General features: G+C 37.2%; 1 protein-coding gene across 12 annotated transcripts in view; it reads left to right on the top strand.

Annotated features, from left to right (window-relative positions):
• The window catches only part of RBM46 (RNA binding motif protein 46), a 51,778-nt gene that overhangs the window by 15,589 nt on the left and 13,843 nt on the right, over positions 1–22,346 (top strand). For 11 of the 12 annotated variants that reach the window (XM_084973933.1, XM_084973931.1, XM_084973936.1 and 8 more), the window contains exons 2-4: positions 3,215–3,376; positions 4,254–4,721; positions 5,298–6,080. In XM_084973933.1, coding sequence (XP_084830059.1) covers positions 3,226–3,376; positions 4,254–4,721; positions 5,298–6,080 — 1,402 coding nt within the window. In that variant the 5' untranslated portion in view covers positions 3,215–3,225. Of the gene's footprint in view, positions 1–3,214; positions 3,377–4,253; positions 4,722–5,297; positions 6,799–7,126; positions 9,528–22,346 lie in introns of those variants that run through there. The other variant, XR_014813803.1, reaches the window with a different exon arrangement.

Raw genomic sequence — 22,346 nt, 5'->3', positions numbered from 1 at the left:
GTTTTCCTTGACTTCTCTGTTTATCTCATACCCAGTCTGTGGGGAAATTCTATTGGATGGACCTTCAAATTACATCACACATCACAGACTCCTTCTCTCCCTCCCACCTCTGCCTTTCTGTCCACAACACCATCATCTCTCACCTGAATTTTAGCTGTCTTCTCACTGGTCTCCTTGCTTCCGCCTTTGCTCTCCTAAGGACTTCTCAATGCTGTAGCTAGACGATCCTTTAAAAATCAAAGATCATATTACTCTTGTGCTCAGAATCTCCAGCGGCTCCTCATTTACTCCGAAAAAAAGCCGAAGTCCTTTGTCACCTGACTTAGATGATCTGTGGATGTGGCAGCCGGTTTACTCGCTGGCTTCATCTCCTCTTCTCCTGGCTTTCCCAGGTCCCCTTGCTGTACCCTGTGTGTGTCATGCACATTTCTGTCTTTGGGCCTGTCCTCATTTTTCCATTTGTGTGCAGTGCTCTCCCCAAAGAACTGCACTGGCTACGGGTTCCTTCAGTCTTTGCTGAAATGGTATCGTCTCAGCGAGGCCTGTTGTGGTTATTTGTTTAAAATGTCACCCTGTCTTCTGCAAACCTCTTCCTCACCCATTTGCCCTATCCCTGTTCTTTTTCTTCCTACTGTTATCTTTTAACATATGTTATTTACATATTGCCTTTGTTATCATTTTTTTTTCCCCACTAGAGTGTAAGTTATGCAAAGGAGGAATTTTGGTCTTTTATTTACGGCTGCATCCCAGGCATAAGGAATAGTGCCTGGTACACAGTTGGTGCTTAATAAACACTTGTTGAATAAATGAATGAATTTGGGTTGACAGCCCCTGCTTAGCAGTTTGGCTTTTTAAAATTACAATAGTATTATTAAAATTGTTATTAACTATATATTGTATTAATTAGATAGTCAATACATTTATAGTGCTTATATGCAAAATACTACTTTAAGCCCTTCATACTTTTTTCCCCCCTCTTTTTTAGATGCACCTGAGGCATATGGAAGTTCCCTGCCTAGGAATCGCATCCATATCCACACCACATCTGCAAACGATCCCACAGCTGCAGCACTGGATCCTTAACCCACTGCACTGGGCCACGGATAAAACCTGCAGCGCTGCAGAGATGAGCCGGATCATTAACCCGTTGCACCACAATGAGAACTCAAAGCCCTTTATGCTTAATCTCCTAGTAATATTATGAGGTAGAAACTGTTATTATCTCCTTTTAAGAGACAGACTGAGGCCAAACCTGCCCCAAATTAATTAATATTTATGTAGTAAAAATAATCTAGCAATATTTTTCTGTGAGGCCTTTTTGTTTATTTTTTAGAAGGGCCTTCTTGATTCTAAGATTTTTTTTTTTTTTAATTTTACTCATTTTTTCCCCTTAGTTTGTATTTGTAGGAAAAGCTAAAGATAGTCAGATAGGTATTTTATATCACCTTGACAGCACTGAAGGGGACAAGGCTAAAACCTGAAAATGAAGGTTAGGAACCTATCATAGTTGGTCCTCTATATCCATGCTTCCACATCTGCGGATTCAGCCAATCTTCAATTGAAAACATTTGAAAAAAAATCCAAGTTCTCAAAATTTGAAATTGCCACGCATGCAGCAATGCTGGCAACTATTTTTATAGCATTCATATTGTATTTACAACTATTTATATAGCATTTACATTCTTTTAGGTATTATAAGTAATCTAGAGGTGATTTAAAGTATATGGGAGGATGTGCATAGGTTGTAGGTAAATACTGTGCTGTTTTTTGGGCCACACCCAGGGCATGTGGACATTCCCAGGCCAGGGATAAAACTGTCACCGCAGTGACAATGCCAGATTCCTTAGCCTGCTGTGCCACAAGGGAACTCCAGTACTATTTCATATAAGACCTGAGCATACTTGGGTTTCAGTATCGGTGGGACCACTGGGGCCAGTGCCCTGTGGATACTGAGTAACGAGAAACAACTATACTAGTTCAAGTAAGAAATTCAGTCTGGGAACAGACTGGGGATAGGCAGGAAAAGATTGACTTCAAGCAGTATTTAGGAGGAAAACTATGAAGGTCTTTGGGACTGATTAGCTATGAGTCAAAGGATGGACTCAGGATTAATTCCCAAGTTTCTGGTTGTGATAGTTTGGAGGAGTATGCATGTTATGGTGCCGTTTGTTTATTGAATGGATGAAATGATGGAGCTAGGGTAAAACAGAAAGGAACAGGTTTGGAAGATAAAATGACTTTCTCTTTTGGGTATGTTGAATTCTCATTCCCAATGCTTGGTTGGTGAGCTCAGTAGGCATTTGATAGATGACTTGTAGCTTAATAAACAACACAAATGTTGCATTTAAGGAAATAAGGTGGATGGCAGGTGGAAGCTGAGTGGGCCCATGAGCTACTCTTCTGCCTTTTATCTTTAGCATCACACCATTGGATGCAGTAACGTAGCTTGGATGGAGCTTTAAAGACTGTTGAAAGACTCTTTGGGGGTAGTGTTTATGAAACAGATGCATTTGTGGCTATATTCATCATCACTCAGAACAATTCAGATATTTTAAAAGTGAGCAAGGGAATTCCTGTCGTGGTGCAGTGGTTAATGAATCCGACTAGGAACCATGAGGTTGTGGGTTCAATCCCTGGCCTCGCTCAGTGGGTTAAGGATCCACCGTTGCTGTGAGCTGTGGTGTAGGTTGCAGATGCGTCTCGGATCCCATGTTGCTGTGGCTCCGGCGTAGGCCAGCAGCTACAGCTCTGATTAGACCCCTAGCCTGGGAACCTTCATGTGCGGGAGTGGCCCAAGTAATGGCAAAAAGATAAAAAGAAAAAAAAAAAAAGGAGCAGGACTTTCAAGGCCACCTAATTTTAGCTCTATCACTTTATAATTTCTGAACTCTTTGTAATTTCTTTTTGATTGCTTTTCTTCCTCCAACTCCCTTTCACTTGCATTTTCCTACTTTTGTTTTTGTTTTCTTTCTGTCCCATTTTTACCTTCCTATCTTATAGCTTAGGCTTTATTAAAGGAACCGCTTAATTGATCAGAGAGACATTAAAAGAGGTTTCCAGCTTCCACTCTAGGGAAGAGCTTTGGGGGCAGGGCTGTAGTGATCCCCAGATGTAGCTGCCAAAATTGCCCTTGGCTTTTGCAGCTTGAAGAGATGCTTCATAGATTCCTCCTGGTGTTCCATGGCATAAATACTTCTTTTAAACTTTGCTTTAGGAACGGCAACCATGAATGAAGAAAACATAGATGGAACAAATGGATGCAGTAAAGTCCGAACTGGTACTCAGAATGAAGCAGCGTTACTTGCTTTGATGGAAAAGACTGGTTACAACATGGTTCAAGAAAATGGGCAAAGGAAATTTGGTGGTCCTCCTCCAGGTGTGGATTTGTTTATGTTCAAACAGTTGAATCTTTTGTGTAGTCATTTACATTAGGTGTGTATCTCCCCACGTGTCCCAAGAGTAGCTCTTTCCTGGTGACCACGTTAGGACCTTAGCACTCAGTTTACTTTGTGTGGGAGAACAGGGGGACTGTGTACGTAGAACAGGTCTTGCCCTTCTATTTTTTCAGCTCTACTCTTGGTCTAAGAAGCAGTTGAGAAAGAAGTCAGCACTGGGTCCCTGGAAAAGGGTGCTCTAGTTATGACAGGGGAGGTCCCTTGGGGATGGATTTGAAAGAGTAGTGAGTGGTGTTTACACCAGATGCAAACCAGATCCACACGGGTTGTTAGGTGTACTATTTTGCCTGTCTGCCAATAGCCAGTACAATGTCTTGGCTCAAAACCCTCCAGTTAACTTTTTGTCAGAGTTAAAGTAAAGTCTTGGCCTCTCTTGACCTTGATGGCTGCATTGCCTGTCCCTTTACTCCTCCCTCAGGTGTGCATTTCCTGAGCAGACCTGCACGCTCTGTGTTGTTTGCTTTTCTTTTTTCTGATACATCCTCAAGGCTCATTCCCTCATTTCATTCAGGTCTCTGCTTCAACCTCATTTGCATAGAAAAGATTTACTCTGCCCAAGATATCAGCCTTTCTGTGGCTTTATTTTTCTTCCTAACACATATTACTCATTATCTTCTTTATTGAGTATGAGCTTCGTGAGGGAAGGAAGGGGCTGTGTTTTGTTGACTGTTGTATCCCTGACACCTTTAATAGTACCTGGCCCATAGGAGGCCCACAGCAAATGTGTGGGATGAAGGATTGTATAGGAACTTAAATATCTTACTAGAATTTATTTGTGTGTTTATTTTTGTCTTTCAGGTTGGGAAGGTCCACCTCCACCCAGAGGCTGTGAAGTTTTTGTAGGAAAAATACCTCGTGATATGTATGAAGATGAGTTAGTGCCTGTATTTGAAAGAGCTGGGAAGATATATGAATTTCGACTTATGATGGAATTTAGTGGTGAAAATCGAGGTTACGCTTTTGTGATGTATACTACGAAAGAAGAAGCCCAGTTAGCCATCAGAATTCTTAATAATTATGAGATTCGACCAGGGAAGTTTATTGGTGTATGTGTAAGCCTGGATAACTGCAGGTTATTTATTGGAGCTATTCCCAAGGAAAAGAAGAAAGAAGAAATCTTAGATGAAATGAAGAAAGTTACAGAAGGAGTGGTAGATGTCATTGTTTACCCCAGTGCAACTGATAAGACCAAAAATCGTGGTTTTGCATTTGTCGAATATGAATCTCACAGAGCTGCAGCTATGGCTAGGAGAAAACTAATTCCAGGTAACTTTTCCTTTTAAAATTTATTTTTCCACGTTAACCTTATTATACATGGAAAAAACAACAGTACCTCATAGTTCAATATTAGGAAAATATGTAGTGCCCTTGAAGAAGAATAGATGTTGTTTAGGGAAGTCAAATAATTGATTCTAAAAGACACAAAGTTGTTCCTATAAAATGAGTCATTATTTGTAACGATTTACTGATTTAACTTTTAGTAATTTACTGATTTTGCAGTATTTTAATAATTTAGAAAGTCACTTTAAAATAATTTACTGATAATAGCTCATTATTTATTACAATTTACTCTTATTGAGCTATTAGTTGTTTGGTAAAAATACTTATTCTTCTAATAAAGGTCTGTCTTTGAAGTGTATTTGTTCTTTTGCCTCTTCCAAAATTAATTTCACCATAAGTTCTGGCCGGGTTCACCTTAGTAAAAATTTTTGTGTGAGCAAGCTGATGTGTAGCAAATATAACAATATGTATTTGAGTTTCTGCTTCTTTGGAGAAACAGTTTTATTTAATGTTGACTTTGAGGTCTTAATTGTCTTCAGATTAATTTATTCTCTTTTACAGGGACTTTCCAACTATGGGGCCATACCATTCAAGTAGATTGGGCTGACCCAGAGAAGGAAGTTGATGAGGAGACCATGCAGAGAGTTAAAGTTCTCTACGTACGAAATCTGATGATTTCAACTACAGAGGAAACAATTAAAGCAGAATTCAACAAATTCAAACCCGGTGCGGTTGAACGAGTAAAGAAACTTCGAGATTATGCCTTCGTTCACTTTTTCAACCGAGAAGATGCAGTGGCTGCCATGTCTGTTATGAATGGAAAGTGCATTGATGGAGCAAGTATTGAGGTCACACTGGCAAAACCAGTGAATAAAGAAAACACTTGGAGGCAGCATCTTAATGGTCAGATTAGCCCCAATTCTGAAAACCTGATTGTGTTTGCTAACAAAGAGGAGAGCCACCCCAAAACTCTTGGCAAGCCACCGACACTTCAAGCTCGTCTCAATGGCCAGCATAGCCCAAGCCCTCCTGAAATCGAAAGATGCACTTACCCATTTTTTCCTGGAACAAAGCTTACTCCAATTAGTATGTATTCTTTAAAATCCAATCATTTCAATTCTGCAGTAATGCATTTGGATTATTACTGCAACAAAAATAATTGGGCACCACCAGAATATTATTTATATTCAGCAACCAGTCAGGACGGGAAAGTACTCTTGGTGTATAAAATCGTTATTCCTGCAATTGCAAATGGATCCCAGAGTTACTTCATGCCGGACAAACTCTGTACTACGTTAGAAGATGCCAAGGAACTGGCAGCCCAGTTTACGTTACTTCATTTGGGTAAGTTTAAAAATACTTTAAATAATCTTGTGGAATGGGAAGTTAGCAAGTATTATTATAGATTATTTATAAGTCATTTCTTTTGAACTCAACATTAGTGGTGAGTACTTAATTTAAATTTTACCTTAATCTTAGGACTTCATGGTAAATTTTGTTGAGACTTCTCTTCTGTATAATCTTCCTGGATTTAGCTTTTTAAACATGACTTCCTTGGCAGGGAACTTTGGTTTTGATTTATTTTAGAGTTCATGATACTGTTCCATCAGTTTATTTTTGATAATTTCTGCAGAAGTTATAGGATTTGTTACTTAAACAAATGTATAAGACAGTTCCCGAGTCCTTGGTGATGTCTACACAGTCACCTTTTGAGGGCAGGGATAGGGAGCAGTTAAAATCAGAGGCATTTCAGACGGGTCATGTGTAGACACGGCCTTATGCTCACCAATCTGGAAATTTGTCATTATGACTCAAGAAAGACAAAAAGCATCATTAAGAGCTGTTAATGACCATTCTCTTTAATTTCATGCTTTTTTTAAAAAAAAGTAAGTTCCTCTAAAGCATTTGAAGGTAATTAAGAAAAGCTTTGGGCCATATGCTGACTAAATATTTGGCATTGTGAGTGAAGGAAGAGATGTAATATCGCCGGTATTTTTCTACCCCCTGTTTTTGTCTTTTTGCCATTTCTTGGGCTGCTCCTGCGGCATATGGACATTCGCAGGCTAGGGGTCGAATCGGAGCTGTAGACACCAGCCTACACCAGAGCCACAGCAACTCGGGATCCGAGCCGTGTATGCAACCCACACCACAGCTCACGGCAACTCAGGATCATTAACCCACTGAGCAAGGTCAGGGACCGAACCCGCAACCTCATGGTTCCTAGTCGGATTCGCCAACCACTGCGCCACAACGGGAACTCCTCTACCCCCTGTTTTTTACTGTTGGGTTCGCCTTGCCCCTCCCCCTCTCTCCCTTGTACCAGTTTGTCTCTCTCTCTCTTTTTTTTTTTTGTCTTTAGGACCACACCTGCAGCATACGGAGGTTCCCAGGCTAGGCCTTGAATGGGAGCTGTAGCCGCTGGCCTACACCACAGCTCATGGCAACGCTGGATTCTTAACTGACTGAGTGAGGCCAGGGATCAAGCCTGTGTCCTAATGGATCCTAGTCAGATTCATTTCTGCTGAGCCAAGATGGAAACTCCTAGTTTGTCTCATTTTTTTAATGCAGCTATCAATTTCGGTTGGTTATTACTACTTTGTGCCCCAAATAATATTTATTAGAAGAATAGTGGCTTCTTAAAAATAACAGTAGAAGGGAAAAGGTGTCTGATTATAATCATTCTTGATTGTAATTGTCAAATTTGTAGCTTGAAATTATTGTTATCTAGTTGCAGAATTGTACTACTAAAGCATACATCTATTTAAAATTGATTTTCTCAAATTGGTTAAGAAAAGGCAAGGAAAAAGGAAAGCCATTTTCAAAAGTAAGAGCAATTTTTTATGCATTGTAGACTTGCTTGTCTGCCCTGGCCACTCCATGGTGTTAGGAATATTTTTAGGAGATTTTGATTTGGAGATGCTGCCAGAATGTTAGAGCTGAAGGGTCAGGTCCCTAGAAAAAGCTTTCCAGCAGTGTCCTCAATTATTAGTTTGGCAATATTTGGGAATTTTTCAGTCACCTAAGTTATTGATAAATTCTTAGGTATGGCTTCCATTAATGTACAAAATAGAAGCCTTCCATTTTTCTTTTAATAAGACACTCTAAAGATAAAATTAGGTGGATAGAAAATGATTCACATTAGGGTTCTTAGAGAAAAATGGATCAAATTATTCTCTTGGAGTGGAATATTAGGTGTTTAGTTGCTGAGCAAGATAGTTGTCTGACTAACAGAGTAATACTGACACATTTTATTTCTCTCTTCACTCTTGTCCCTTACAAATTTATCTTAAATTTCTAAGATTCCCTAAAGCAGTTTAGTTTTTGTCAGATTTTTTATGTAGACATGGTTTACCCATCTGCTTTTAATTCCATTAGTCAGATGTTTTTATATATTTATTTTATTTTATTTTTTGCTTTTTTAGGGCGCCACCCGAGGCATGTGGAGGTTCCCAGGCTAGGGTCAAATCGGAGCTATAGCTGCCAGCCTACACCACAGCCATAGCAGCGCAGGATCCAAGCGGTGTCTGTGACCTACACCACAGCTCACGGCAACGCCGGAGGATCCTTAACCAACTGAGCGAGGCCAGGGATTGAACCTACATCCTCATTCGTTTCTGCTGAGCCATGATGGAAACTCCAAGAAGTTATTACCTAAGTCCTAGGTCCATAGTTACCTCTTACTCACCCAGAGTTCCCAAAGAAAACCCCTGCCCAGTTATAGTATTCCAACTGGATTATGCTCATTAGAGATATAATTAGCTTCAACAAGTGAAGTTTTTAGAAGATACAGTTTGCGTTGGTCCATGTTCCAGATTTTATCAATCTTATATCAAAACTGCTTATGATCAAAAAATTAACAGTTTATGTTTTATGTATTTTTTCAGTTTCAGTTCACCATCAGAGACAAGAGCTAAGATCCAAATTTAAGCCAAAAATTTCAGTTAAATACTAGGGCTTATAAACACAAAGCCTGAGGCCTTGTCTACAGACAGTAACACAGATGTCCCTGATGGTGACTAGAAATGGGAGGGAAGGTTAAGAAGCAGCTGAGGAGAAAAGGGGAGAGGGTTCAAGGGAGGGGAAGAATCAGAGGGTCTAGGAGTCTTTGATCAAAAAACAAATGTCTGACCCTCAGAGGTTGTTACGGTAGGTGTGGATGACCAGGAGATTCCATTTTGTCACAGGGCAGGTGAAGGATGATTAAACCCTGTGGCAATATTCTGGCCTGGTTGTGTGAGCAGAGCCTCTCGCTTTAAAGAGCTGAAGCCTTTTCAGGAGCGGTTTCCTTCAGATGAAGGTTGAGGGTTTCATTGGATGGCTCGCTCAGGGCCGAGGTCAGTTGGTGGTGATGTGTTCTTCGAGGGGGAGAGGTGCTGTGTTATTGATAATCATGCACGTTTCAGGCACTGGATTCTTCTGAGATCTTGTACTGGTTCCTGGAGTCCCTCAAATGGGGTTTATTAAGTCTTAATCATCTTTTGGCTCTATTTTCTTGAAGAATTTGAATCTAATTTTCTAGATCGTGAATTTAACTGCTATTTTAAGGTTTTTTTTTTTTTTTTTTTTTGAGTGGAATAATTTTTTAAATGTGCTTTGACATCCTTTTATTACCCTTTCAGTTTTGATGCTGTTTTGGGCATTGCCTTGATCCTTGACTATTATACATGATATAAGCACTCATTTACCTTCTTATTTCAGAGCTCTTTAAGAATGTGCTTTTACTGCCCACATTGTTTTGGCATCACCACACCCATTTTTCAAGTTTGAAGAATAAAAGAAAAAAAAAACAAACGAGACTATATTTAGTTAAATAACTATTGTTGGTGTTGAGGAAAAAGTTTTGTCAATGGATAGCAGGCGTCTACATGAGTACTAAAATCAGAGTACTTCTGGTGACCATTTAGTGGTCTTGGCAGAATCCCAGATGTTCCTGTTGCGTAGAAATTTAAAATCAAGTTTTAAAATATTTTGGTGTTTTTTTGGTCCTATTTATAGTGGGTTATATTTTAAGGAAAATATTTTTTTAAGAAAAGCTGGAAGCTGAGGTTAATACCAAAATTGAAACCTCATTTTTTTTTTTTTTTAAACTCTCATCTTTGAATCAGAGAATAATCTTCCTAACCTCACTGGCAACTCATCACCGATCCAGCAGGATAAGACATGATCTATCACCTGGTTGTATTAGGAGCCGTAATCAATGGGATACTCAGTGAGTTTATAGGGTAGAATACAGATGTGGGGTAGGAGATAGGTTCTCTTTGATGTATGGAAACTTACTGGGTCATTCACCATCACGTCTTTTTAAATAATCCTTTTCTAGTTTCATAAATTTGTATCTGTTTAATAATGAATCAGACTCTCAGTGTGAATAATCGTGCTTTTACTAAAACTTCACCTCTGTTTTGAATCTGAGCCTTCCAGTATTGCCACTGCTTTCTGCTGGAGGATTCTTGGGCATCTAGGAGTGGAGTAAGCAAAATCAAGGAGATAAAGGAAAGTCGAGGAGAGTTACAGTTTTGAAGAGGAAAGTCCTGGAGGGTACTTAGTGGAAGGAGGGAGGTAGCCTCAGGGTGTGACGATAATTCATCCTGTTAGATAATTTATTAACAGATAACTATAGGCAAGGCATTTTTTCCCTTGTTTCTATGTTAAATCTTTATGCAGAGGGTAGTTTTTTTACTTGAATGATCACCTAAAACTTCTAAAACAGGAGTGAAGAACCTCTGTCACAAACCAGCTTGTGCCATTGATTTAATTTCATCTGAATTTTTTATACTTTTGTTTCGGCCATGACTGATGAAATTTAATTAAATAAAAAATTTTTTTTGAATGCTCCTCATGTGTTAATTGTCAGAGTCTGCTGAGGAAGGCAGAGACAGACTCTACACAGGTCGAGGAGTAGAGAGAGAGAGGGCCCACCTCCCAGGGGATCTGAGTTATAAATCTTGAGTTTATGAGCAGAAAGGGGCATAACACAAGCAAACACCTGTTAGAGAAACATCCTCATGGTGGCTTAATGGCAAATAGTTCTGTGTAGCATTTGCTTTGGTGATTTTAGTCAGATTTTAGGAATTAGAAATTGAATAGATGTAAACTTTAGTTAATTGAAATTTCATCAGTTGTGCTTTTTAAAATTTTGCAGGTATTTTCTCTTTAGTATAGTTATGTTGACTGTGCTTGCTTTTCCTCTGAGCAAGTAATATTTTTTCTAGATGAAGTCATTCTGCTTTGTGTGGACCAATTTTTGTGTGAATATTCATTTTTTAAAAATATCTTCTGTACTTTTTTCGGTACTCATTTTGTGGCTAACTTGCATGTTGCTTCTCATATTTGACTTCGTAATGACATACAACATCAGAATCTTTCATTTTCTCTGGTCATTGTGTGCTAAAGTATTTAGTAGATATATATAAGCATGATAGCTATATTATGTTTGCTGTCCCTTTAATATTACTTAAAGATTAGGGGATTAGGTTTTGATTTCTGTTATCACTTGTAACTTTGTTGAAAGTTATTTAGAAGACAGAGCAGAATGAAGGTATACTATTCTGAGAAGTTTTAATCTGAAAAATAATTTGTGCTTTTTTTTCTTATGAGCTGTCATTTCCAGATTGATGGGCAGAAATGCAGAGATAGAATTTTGATTTTAAAAATTTTCCAAAAAATTACTTTGAAACAAAGAGAAACCTTCTCTAGTTTATTTTTTTTTTTAATTTAGGAAATAATTTGAGGAGACACTTAAGCTAAATATAATGTAAAGGTTATAATGAAGTTTTACTGTAAATAATTAGAAGAAAAATAATATTTTTAGAAGGTCTTCCAATTTTAATTATAGATCTAATTTTCATACTATTTTAAACTAATTAAAGAACAAAAGTAATTGGCTGAATTTGATTTTAAATTCACCTAATTAACTAGGATCAACATCAACATTTTATACATTGGTTTGTGTTCGTATGACCAAGTGTTGAGATAGAAATTCCATTAACTCAACTATGTGTCTTTGACCCTCTGAGAGGGCCGGGTGTTCATGTGTTTCTGTTCTTCTTGAACATAATTTTTTTTCAAAAGATCATCATCTGGTATAACTCATAATTCTTATCTTAGTGACACTTCTACTAATGGACCATAATTGTTATGGAGTTGTTACTGAAAGAAGCAGCTTAATAGAGTAATGAGTAAGCAAGTAAAAGGACATATAGTCTCAGCTGCCTACAAACTGTGACCTTCAAATGGGCAGTGAGTCATTCCTCTTTGTGGACCACAGAGCCTTCATCTCTAAAATAGCAGGTCTTACTTGGTGACCTCTAAAGACACTTCCGGCTTATGGTTTTGTTTAAATTATTATTAAAAATACTCTTATGAAGGACCAAGAATCATATTTTTTATGTGTACCGAGATAGAGATTTGAATTCAAATAGTTTAAAATCACAAGCTGCTTTTGTAGGAATTAACTCTCTTTTCAGTTTATTGTTCCTTGATTCAAAGCTTAGATCTGTCTATTCATAGGAGAACAAACTAAATGAATCAATTACCTGTTTCTTTTTTTCTTTTCTTTTCTTTTTTTTTTTTTTTTTTGTCTTTTGTCTTTTTAGAGTTGCACCCGTGGCATATGGAGGTTCCCAGACTAGGGGTCCAATCGGAGCTACAGCTGCCGGCCTTCGCCAGAGCCACAGCAACCTGGGATCCGAGCCTTGCCTGCAACCTATACCACAGCTCATGGCAAGGCCAGATCCTTAGCCCACTGAGTGAGGCCAGGGATTGAACCCCCAACCTCATGGTTACTAGTTGCGTTCGTTAACCACTGAGCCACTACGGGAACTCCCCCCCCCTTTTTTTTGTCTTTTGTCTTTTTAGAGCCACAGCAGTGGCCTTTATATTATACCCGTTTCATTTTCATGATGACAAGTAATTGCTTTTTGCTTACTTCTTTCCCTGAATTTGTCAATTAATTATAATCAGAACCAACCTAATTACTTAATTTGAAAATCATTTTCTTTTTATAACAGAGAATCTAGGAAAATAGTGATTTATATTAAAACAGCATGTGCCCAATATTTGTTCCAGTTATGTCATTAACTAATGTAATCATGTGATTTTATTTACTTTAATACATTTATTTAGTCACACTTGATCCTTTATCCTATAGTTTCTTAGTATCTTTGGCTAACACATTCCTAAAATACTTGTTCTAATACAGTAGTTTCTAATATAATAGTTACTGCTTTCTAATTTATACATTTAATATATGGTATTTTTTAATATTTAGAAAAATTCATGGTTTATAAATTTTCCCTTCTAATATCAAAGGCCACAGTACATCTTGCATATGTGTTGCATTCTTTGATGTCAGCAGTAGTTTTTAATTTTGCCACAAGGTGTCAGCTAAATATATTTTTTAATGTGGCTTTAAAAGGCATTTCAATGTTGTATTAATTTTTCTCTCCTCTAAGGCTTATTTATTTGGGAGGGGTTTAGAATCAGTGAAGTCTGCGTAGGAAGCTTCACTTAGTCTTGAGCCTATCATGCTTTTATTTCTGCTTCCTATGTAATATTTAGTAGGCAGTAACTTCTTATGCTATGGTATGAATGAACTAGTGAATGGAGACCGAAGATGTTTTAGAAAAATGGTTTTACTGTGATGAATTTTATTCAAGTGATCATCTTTGCTTTTAGCCACTTTAAAATTATGCAGTGTCAGTGCTTCCAGGCCTTTTGTTTAAAGATTAAATATCATATCTACCCTTATTAATTGGTTTCAGAAATATTATCTATCCTAGAGCAGTCCATCCTCCAACCTAGAGTAAGACATCCTCTATCCAGGACCTGATGGCACCCCCTCCTGAGACGAGTGCACGTCCCTCTGGAGAGTTAAAACAAAAGAAAAAACTCTAGTTTCCCTACTAATTAGAACCTCTAAATCATCAAAATGTTAGGAACAACTTGGATTTTCTTTCCCTTAGATTTGTAATAGTTGGTTAAAGATATATTAGTTACATGTTGGCCACTACTTATGGCAAGTGACATTTGAGCTACAAAAATGGCCTTTATATAGATTTTTATATACACAATAATTCATATTTTAAGATGATTTGGCTCACTATATACCTTCTTGCATTTCTTTTAGTAAATATAATCTTATATAGCATGCTGATAGTGATTTCTGTTATAAATGTATCTATAACTTTAGGTTAAAAAGCAAATAGGGAGTTCCTGTTGTGGCTCAGTTGTTAACGAAGCCGACTGGTATCCTTGAGGCCGCAGGTTCGATCCCTGGCCTCACTCAGTGGGTTAAGGATCCGGTGTTGCCGTTAGCTGTGGTGTAGGTCGAAGATGCAGCTTGGATCCCAAGTGCTGTGGTGTAGGCCAGCAGCTGCAGCTCCAGTTCGAACCCTAGCCTGGGAACTTCCATGTATTGCAGGGTGGGGGGTAGCCCTAAGGAAAAAAAAAAAAAAGTAGATAGGAATGCAGTCATTACAAAACATTAGTCTGTTGTAATTGTATTACCTAATAGTTTGGTGAGTGTATTCTGAATGCCTTTTCTTCTGTGTTTAAACAGTATAGCTTGATTTTTATATACAAATTAACCAAGAGTAAAGTTGAATAAACAAATTATAAACTAGGATGTATAATGCCAGCTTCTTTTATGTATTTGTTATCTGTGTTGACCTTTATGTAAACCCTTTTTCTTTTGCATGTTTTGATTTTCTTTTGTTGTATTTTCTAAGGATGTTATTTATAGAGATACTTTACTTTTTGTTTCTTTTTGTTTTTTTTTTTTTCACTTTTTTTTTTTGTAGTCCTGTTTTGTAGATGGGTTGTTGTAAGCCTATGAAATTAATTATTTTCTCATTACCTTTGTTTCAGCTTACATGTTCCAGTCTGCTTGTTAGGGGTGAACACATAAATTTGCAACACATGAGCCATATTGTGTGTGTGGCTTTTTTTTCCTCCCACTGATATGTTAATTTTGGGTCCAAAGGTGACCAGATAATGTAATTACAGGTTTATTAAAGTACAGTTTTCTTCCACTATCCAAAGTAGAGTGTTCCTGTGAAACCTTTTATAAGTGGAAATGGCATAAAGTGAAGAAGAGTTACCTTAAGACACGTCTTGCTAATGGAGGCACAGAGTAACTCAAGGTAAAGCACAGATGTGCATCCAGTTGAAAGCTCTAAGGGCTTGATGCTGAGACACTGATGTAGCTCTGGGGAAGGAGCTTGGCCATAGTATTCAGGCCAAAAATTTTATTCTGCTCAGCCTATATCTGGAATGTTTTGTTTAATTAAACCTTGACAACTCAGGAAGACTTGGAGACTCTGAACAGACCGTGAACAGCTGAAGTATTTAGGTCTGTTTAGTCTGTAAATATTAATACAGTCTTTACAGGGGGAATAAGGTTGCTGTCTTCAAATGCTTGAAGATCTGGCACGTGGGAGAGAGACTTCAATATGAAGTTCTATGGATTGGAATTAGGTCTAATAGAGGAGAATTTCAGGGAACAGATTACGATTTGATATAATCCAGAACCATGTGAGCATTTAAACAGCTGATATTTTAGAGGTTATACTCCATACTAAATTGTTATAAAATATTGCTGTATTCCCTGTGCTATATGTTACATTTTTTTATTTTTTTAGGTCTTTTGTCTTTTTAGGGCTGCACCCTCGGCATATGGAGGTTTCCAGGCTAGGAGTCTAATCAGAGATGCAGCTGCTGACCTACGCCAGAGCCACAGCAACACAGAATCCGAGCTGTGTCTGCGACCTACACCACAGCTCATGGCAGTGCCAGATCCTTAACCCACTGAGCAAGACCAGGGATCAAACCTGCAACCTCATGGTTCCCAGTTGGATTCATTTCCACTGCGCCAGGATGGGAACTCCTACATTACATTTTTAAAAACTTAATTTATTTTATATCTAGTAGTTTGCACCTCTCAAGTCTGTTTGTATTATTGAACAAATGTATGGAGGAAGGCAGAATTCTTACTAGACTATTTTAATTCAGGTTTATCTTCTTTAACACACTTGGAGTATATTAGCCTTACTATTTTGATGCCCACTACAAAATTTGCCCTTCTGCAAACTTTGATTTAGAAAGTTTATTTTTAAAGTCTTTATTCTTATCATGTGAATAGCTTTTTTGTTTATTATTCTTCAGTCCTTTAGGCTTTTTGTTTTCGTTTTCATTTTATTAGCTAGCAGCTGGCTGATTGTTAGTCCTTGTTAATATGTATGTTTGTGCAACAAATACTTATTGAACACTGTTTTGTATGAAGTCCTGAGGATCACTAGAGTGAATCAGACACAGTTGCTGCCTCCCTAGAGTTTACATTCTATTGAGGGAGATAGCTGTTTGATTACAATTCTGATAAACACTTTAAAGAAGCATGGAGGGTTATGAGAAAGTGTAATTGGATGACCTGACCTAATCTGAGGTGAGAGGATCAGGAAATGTACATTTGCATTTTAGAGAGAATTTCAGCAAAAAGAAATTCAGTATTTTAAATTTAATATAAAAAAATAAATTTAGTGTAGCACATAGGCCAAATAGAATAAAAGAGCATGGCATTCAGAGCCAGATTTCCTGGATTCACATCCCAGCTTCATTACTCTTGGAAAAGTTACTTTAACTTGGCCATACTTTCTGTAAAATGGGAATGCATTTATCTCGTATATATTAAATGAGTTAAAATTGTAAAGGGCCCACAGCAATGCCTTTTGTAAATTAAAACACACCATATAAGTACTGAAGAATAATATTTATTCTGAAAACAAATCTAAGACAACAGATTTTCCAATCATTTATAATAATGAATATTGTTAGTAATAGTAATAGTTAAGGTTCTCTGAGCACTCACTGTATGTAGGTAAGTGTTAAATGCTTTTACATGATATTGCATTATTCTGTCAATTCTTTGAGATATGTATTATTTTAATGTCTACACTTCCTCTTGTGAATAAATGAAGAAACCAAGGCTTCAATTATTCAGATTGAATAATTTGCCCAAGATCCCCCAATTGCCTATGAGGTTATGCTCTTTACTGCTGTTCTTTGTAAGTTAACTTGATTCCAGCAGAAAACCGAGCTTAGCTTTGTCTAATGTTATTATGCATTTGATATCAGACTGTGAACTTGTGGGATATAACTGGGAAGTTGTTCTTCTACAACTTGAAATATTGTGAGATGGGCTTTTGTATCCTTTTTAGAGACAATTTTATCTTCACTAGTTCTGCAAGCCCATATTCCTGCTCACTCCACTGTAGTGTGGGCCTAGGACACCTCACAGAATCCTAAATGAACCTTTCTAAGTTACAGGCAGCTTGAGAACATATCTTATATACAAGGTAGCTTTGAGATGTTTAAGTTTACCCTAGGATAAGCATTGCCAACTGATGGCATATGTTTCAAGGTGGCAGATGATATGCTTTTTATTCCATCAGATGCTAGACAGAGTTTCAAGTAGGCAGAGTTTGTTTATGTCTACTTTATGGTCCCTTGTTGCTTGGCACTCTTCATTTTGCTTTATGATTGTACTCCAAACATCTCAGTACATAATTCAGTGATATAATTTATCACTTCAGTTATTCTCTTTCATTGTTATCTCCTTGCTCAGGAACCTACAGTGGCTTGCTGCTGGAATGTAGTTAGGTCCTCTGAACTCCACATTCTCCTATTTCACATGCTCTGTTGTTTGGCCCCATTGTGCCTAACCATAGACACTACCTCTTGCTTTGACTGTCTGAACTTGGCTTGCTTATTGGTGTTTCTAAGTGCTTTCAAGTGCTGTTTACTCTGCTTGGAATATTCTTCTACTTTTATTTACTTAATCTTTTATACTAAGTTCTTAGACATTGTAACTGAGAATGACTTGTTCTTTATATTCTCAACAGTTTATTAATGTTTAGATAATTGTTTATTTACTGTTGTAGAGTTTTGATCCATCAGTATTATAAAGCCAAGGGACTTTGTACATATGTATATAGTTGTTACTATTGTTCTGCATTATATAGGTCAGGCCTGTTTCCTCTTTTAATACTCAGCATATAGTGCTTTTCAAACAAATGAAAAAGATCTACATGCCATAAGTTTAAAAGATAAAATTTTGGCAAAAGTTAAAGTTTGGCTGTGCTCGGAGCAGAAAGAAGAAAGGATTGAGAAAGAAATCTCTGAGTATGGAGTTGGTAGGTACAGACACAGTACAATTAAAGTGTAAGTGGTGGTTAACAGCATGGTACATATGTATAGTCCACTGAAGTAGAAATGAACAGTAAATAAGTTTTAAAATGCTGATGAAATGAGTGTTTTAAAATAATGAAACCCTTGGAATATAGACTGAGTCACATGGGTTACTTTACATTGAATGTGTAGATATGTAGTGCGTGTGTAGGAAATTTGGACAGTGAGATTATGGTTGTAGTACTTGCTTTTAAATATCTGAGAAAACCTTCATGTTTTTATCTTGGTCAACAAAATGTAGTGTAGAATATAATGGCTCATATTATGTATAGTATTGTTATTTTATTGAACATTAAGATAGCTTCTTAAGTTCATTACATAAGCCACAGTTGTATTTAGTGCCCACTAGAACATTTATTAGGACTTCATAAATGGAAAATAATTGGCAGTAGCTTATTGTGTGTTATTTCTAAACTGAGTTTATACTAGTATTGCATTTCTTCATTTTTCTACACAGGTATAGACTGAGAAGATGGTGTTACTCCTTTCAGTTTAGATATGTTATGTCTTCACGAATATAATGAAAATTAGAGTCCTAATTAGTTGAATTATATCTAGTTTATCTTTCTTTTGGCTCTTATTCCTATCTAGCAGAAGACTAAAATAACACATCTGATGATTTCAGTGTTCAGAAAATAAGATCCTGTCTCTGATCTTTGAAGTTTAATGTAGCTTTTTTTTTTTTTTTTTTTTTTTTTTTTGTCTTTTTGCCTTTTCTAGGGCTGCTCCCATGGCATATGGAGGTTCCCAGGCTAGGGGTCTAATCGGAGCTGTAGCCACCGGCCTACACCACAGCCACAGGCAACGTAGGATCCAAGCCGCGTCTGCAACCTACACCACAGCTCACGGCAATGCCAGATCCTTAACCCACTGAGCATGGCCAGGAATTGAACCCGCAACCTCATGGTTCCTAGTCGGATTCGTTAACCACTGCACCATGACAGGAACTCCTAATGTCGTTTATTCTTATTCTTGACTTTCAGTATGTCTTTTCTCTGGTCTCTCTCTGTGTCTTGATACTGAATAGTCCCATTTGATATAATTTATTGGAATATATTAGTTTTTGGTATTTTTTTTTTTTTTTTAAGAAATGACACTATAAGTGGCAAATTAAAATGGACTTAAAGCACAGTAGTCACCTTGTGTTTGACATAAATTAAGAGTCTGCTGAAAGGTTTTCTTTTGCTTGGAGGGTCGTCACCATCTCTTTTATATTTATCAACAGAAATATTGTCCTAGATCAGTAATTTAAATCCCAGCATTTTTTCACTCTTGAAATTGATTTCATTCATATTAAAGATTAGCAAAAAACGAATTCTAAACTCCAGGTCCAGGTGGTAGTATGTGAAGGTGGTAGTATGTGAAGGTGTTATGTAGGGAAGACTTGTTCCGTATTTAATATTAATTCCATTTGACATGTCTACTGAAAATCATCATTACAGTTTTAAAAAAGTACACTCTGAATCATTTTCCTTTTATATGTTATTCTATCTTGATAGTAGATTTATTAAGTGGTTTTATTTTATTTTTTTTTTGACTTTTTGCCTTTTCTAAGGCTGCTCCCGTGGCATATGGAGGTTCCCAGGCTGGGGGTCTAATCGGAGCTGTAGCCGCCGGCCTACACCACAGCTACAGCAACGTGGGATCCAAGCCGCATCTGCGACCTATACCACAGCTCATGGCAATGCCGGGTCCTTAACCCACTGAGCAAGGCCAGGGAGCGAACCCGCAACCTCATGGTTCCTAGTAGGATTCGCTAACCACTGTGCCATGACAGGAACTCCCAGGGGGCTTATTTTTTATAATTACAAATAATCAACTCATTTATGTGTATCACTATGATAGCTGTTATGATTCCTCTTTTTTTATATTTTCTTTTTTTTATTACTCAATGAGTTTATCACATCTGTCGTTGTAGAATGATCATCACAATCCAATTTCACAGGATTTGCATCTCACAGCCCAAGCACATCCCCCCATCCCCCAAACTGCCTCCTCTGGAGACCATAAGTTTTTCAGTCTGTGAATCAGCATCTGTTCTGCAAAGAAGTTCAGTCTGTCCTTTTTTCAGATTCCAAATGTCAGTGAAAGCATTTGATGTTGGTGTCTCATTGTATGGCTGACTTCATGTAGTATGATAATTTCTAGGTCCATCCATGTGGCTAAAAATGCCGGTATTTCGTTCATTTTAATGGCTGAGTAATATTCCATTGTGTATATGTACCACATCTTCTTGATCCACTCCTCTGTCAGTGGACATTTATGTTGTTTCCATGTCTTGGCTATTGCAAATAGTGCTGCAGTGAACATCGGAGTACATGTGTGTTTGTGAGTCATGGTTTTCTCTGGATAGATGCCCAGGAGTGGGATTGCTGGATCAAATGGTTGTTCTATTTTTAGTTTTCTGAGGCATCTCCATACTGTTTTCCACAGTGGTTGTACCAATGTACAATCCTACCAACAGTGTACTAGGGTTCCTTTTTATCCACACTCTCTCCAGCACTTAATGTTTGTAAACTTTTTGATGATGGCCATTCTGTCTGGTGTAAGGTGGTAGGTACTTAGTAGTGGTTTTGATTTGCATTTATCTAACAATGAGTGATGTTGAACATCTTTTCATGTGTTTTTTGGCTAGTTCTTTGGAGAACTGTCTGTTTAGTATTAATTCCATTTGGCATGTCTACTGAAAATCATCATTATAGTTTTAAAAAATTACACTCTGAATCATTTTCCTTTTATATGTTATTCTATCTTGATAGTAAATTTATTTTATTAAGTGGTTTTATTTTTTATAATTATAAATAATCAACTCATTTATGTGTATCACTATGATAGCTATTATGATTCCTCTTTTTTAAAAAAAACTTCATTACATTACATAACAACCGAAAAATGCACAATTCGTGACTGAAAGCTCTGTGAATTACCACAGAGGGACCATATCTGTGTAACCACCAACTGAAGACATAAAATATTAATACCCTAGAAGATTACTTTGTAGCTCCACACAATATTACTCTGTCTCTTCCCAAAGGAAACCAGTCTGCTAACTACTTCTGTTTTTCAAATTTGTACAACATTTTGTATGCTTTCATCTGGCTTGTTTTGACATTATGACACTGGCCCATATTGTTGCATGTAGCAGTCTGTTCATTCACTGTCATTGATGTAAGCATTCCATCCAAATGATAGAATTTATTTGCTAGTTGTATTGTTAAAAATTTGAGTGCTTTCAGTTTGGCTTGTTTGATAGTGATGCTGTGAAGAGAAGATTCTTGTATAATTTTTTTTCTTCTTCTTTTGCATGCATTTCTGTTGAATAAATAGGAGTAAAAGTGGTGGGTCATAGTGTTAAAACTTGAGTGAGTAGATAATACCGAACAATTTTCATAGTTATTATACCAGTTTATACTGTACTAGCTGAACGTAGGTTTCAGTTGTTCCATATTCCTGCTAACACCTTTCTGCTCTCTTCATGGTACGTTTTGAGAAAGACGGAAGTTCTTAATTTTAGTATGGTTCGGGTTCTCAGTCTTTGAAGTTAATACTGTTTGTGTTCTGCTTAAGAAATCTTTGCTTAGCTCAAGGTGATGAAGTATTCTCCTATATCATCTTTTAGAAGCTTTTTTTATCTTGCAAATTCAGTGAGGTGTGAAGTATGTACATATGTAGTGTGTATCCACATGTGTACACACATACCAATATACATTGACATACAAGCCTTATTCTCTATTCTCTTCCATTGGTCTATTTTACTGCAGTGTCTTAATTATGAAAAGTCTTGAGATATATATATATATATATATACATATATATATATATGTGTAATATTTTCTGTTTTGATTTCTTATACATGTTTGGTTATCATACTTTCTTCCTTCTTTTTACTCTTTCTAGGGCTGCACCTGCAGCATTTGGAAGTTCCCAGGCTAGAGGTTGAATCAGAGCTACGGCTGCCAGCCTACACCACAGCCACAGCAACACCAGATCTGAGCCCTGTCTGTGACCTACACTGCAGCTCATGTTAATGCCGGATCCTTAACCCACTGAGTGAGGCCAGGGATCAAACCCACATCCTCATGGATCCTAGTCATGTTCGTTAACTGCTGAGCCACAAAGGGAACTCCAGAAAGTCTTGATATTTGGTAGAGAATATCTTCCCAGTCTTTTCTTCTTCTTCACAATTATCTTGACCCTTCTCAGCCCTTATATTTCCATATGAATTTTTGAATCAGATTGTAAATTTTTACTAAAAAATTCTGCTAGGAATTTGATACAAATTGAATTGAATCTTTAGATCAATTTGTGAAGAAACGACATTTTTTATAGTATTGGGCCTTCTGGTCCATGAAAACTTTATGGATCTAT

Source organism: Sus scrofa, chromosome 8 (genome assembly GCF_054392235.1).
Source record: "Sus scrofa isolate SSC_HxYL_T2T_F1_AM1 chromosome 8, Sscrofa_HxYL_maternal_Yorkshire_Landrace_v2.0, whole genome shotgun sequence".
Taxonomy (NCBI): Eukaryota; Metazoa; Chordata; class Mammalia; order Artiodactyla; family Suidae; genus Sus; species Sus scrofa.
This window is presented reverse-complemented; position numbering and strand designations above follow the sequence as displayed.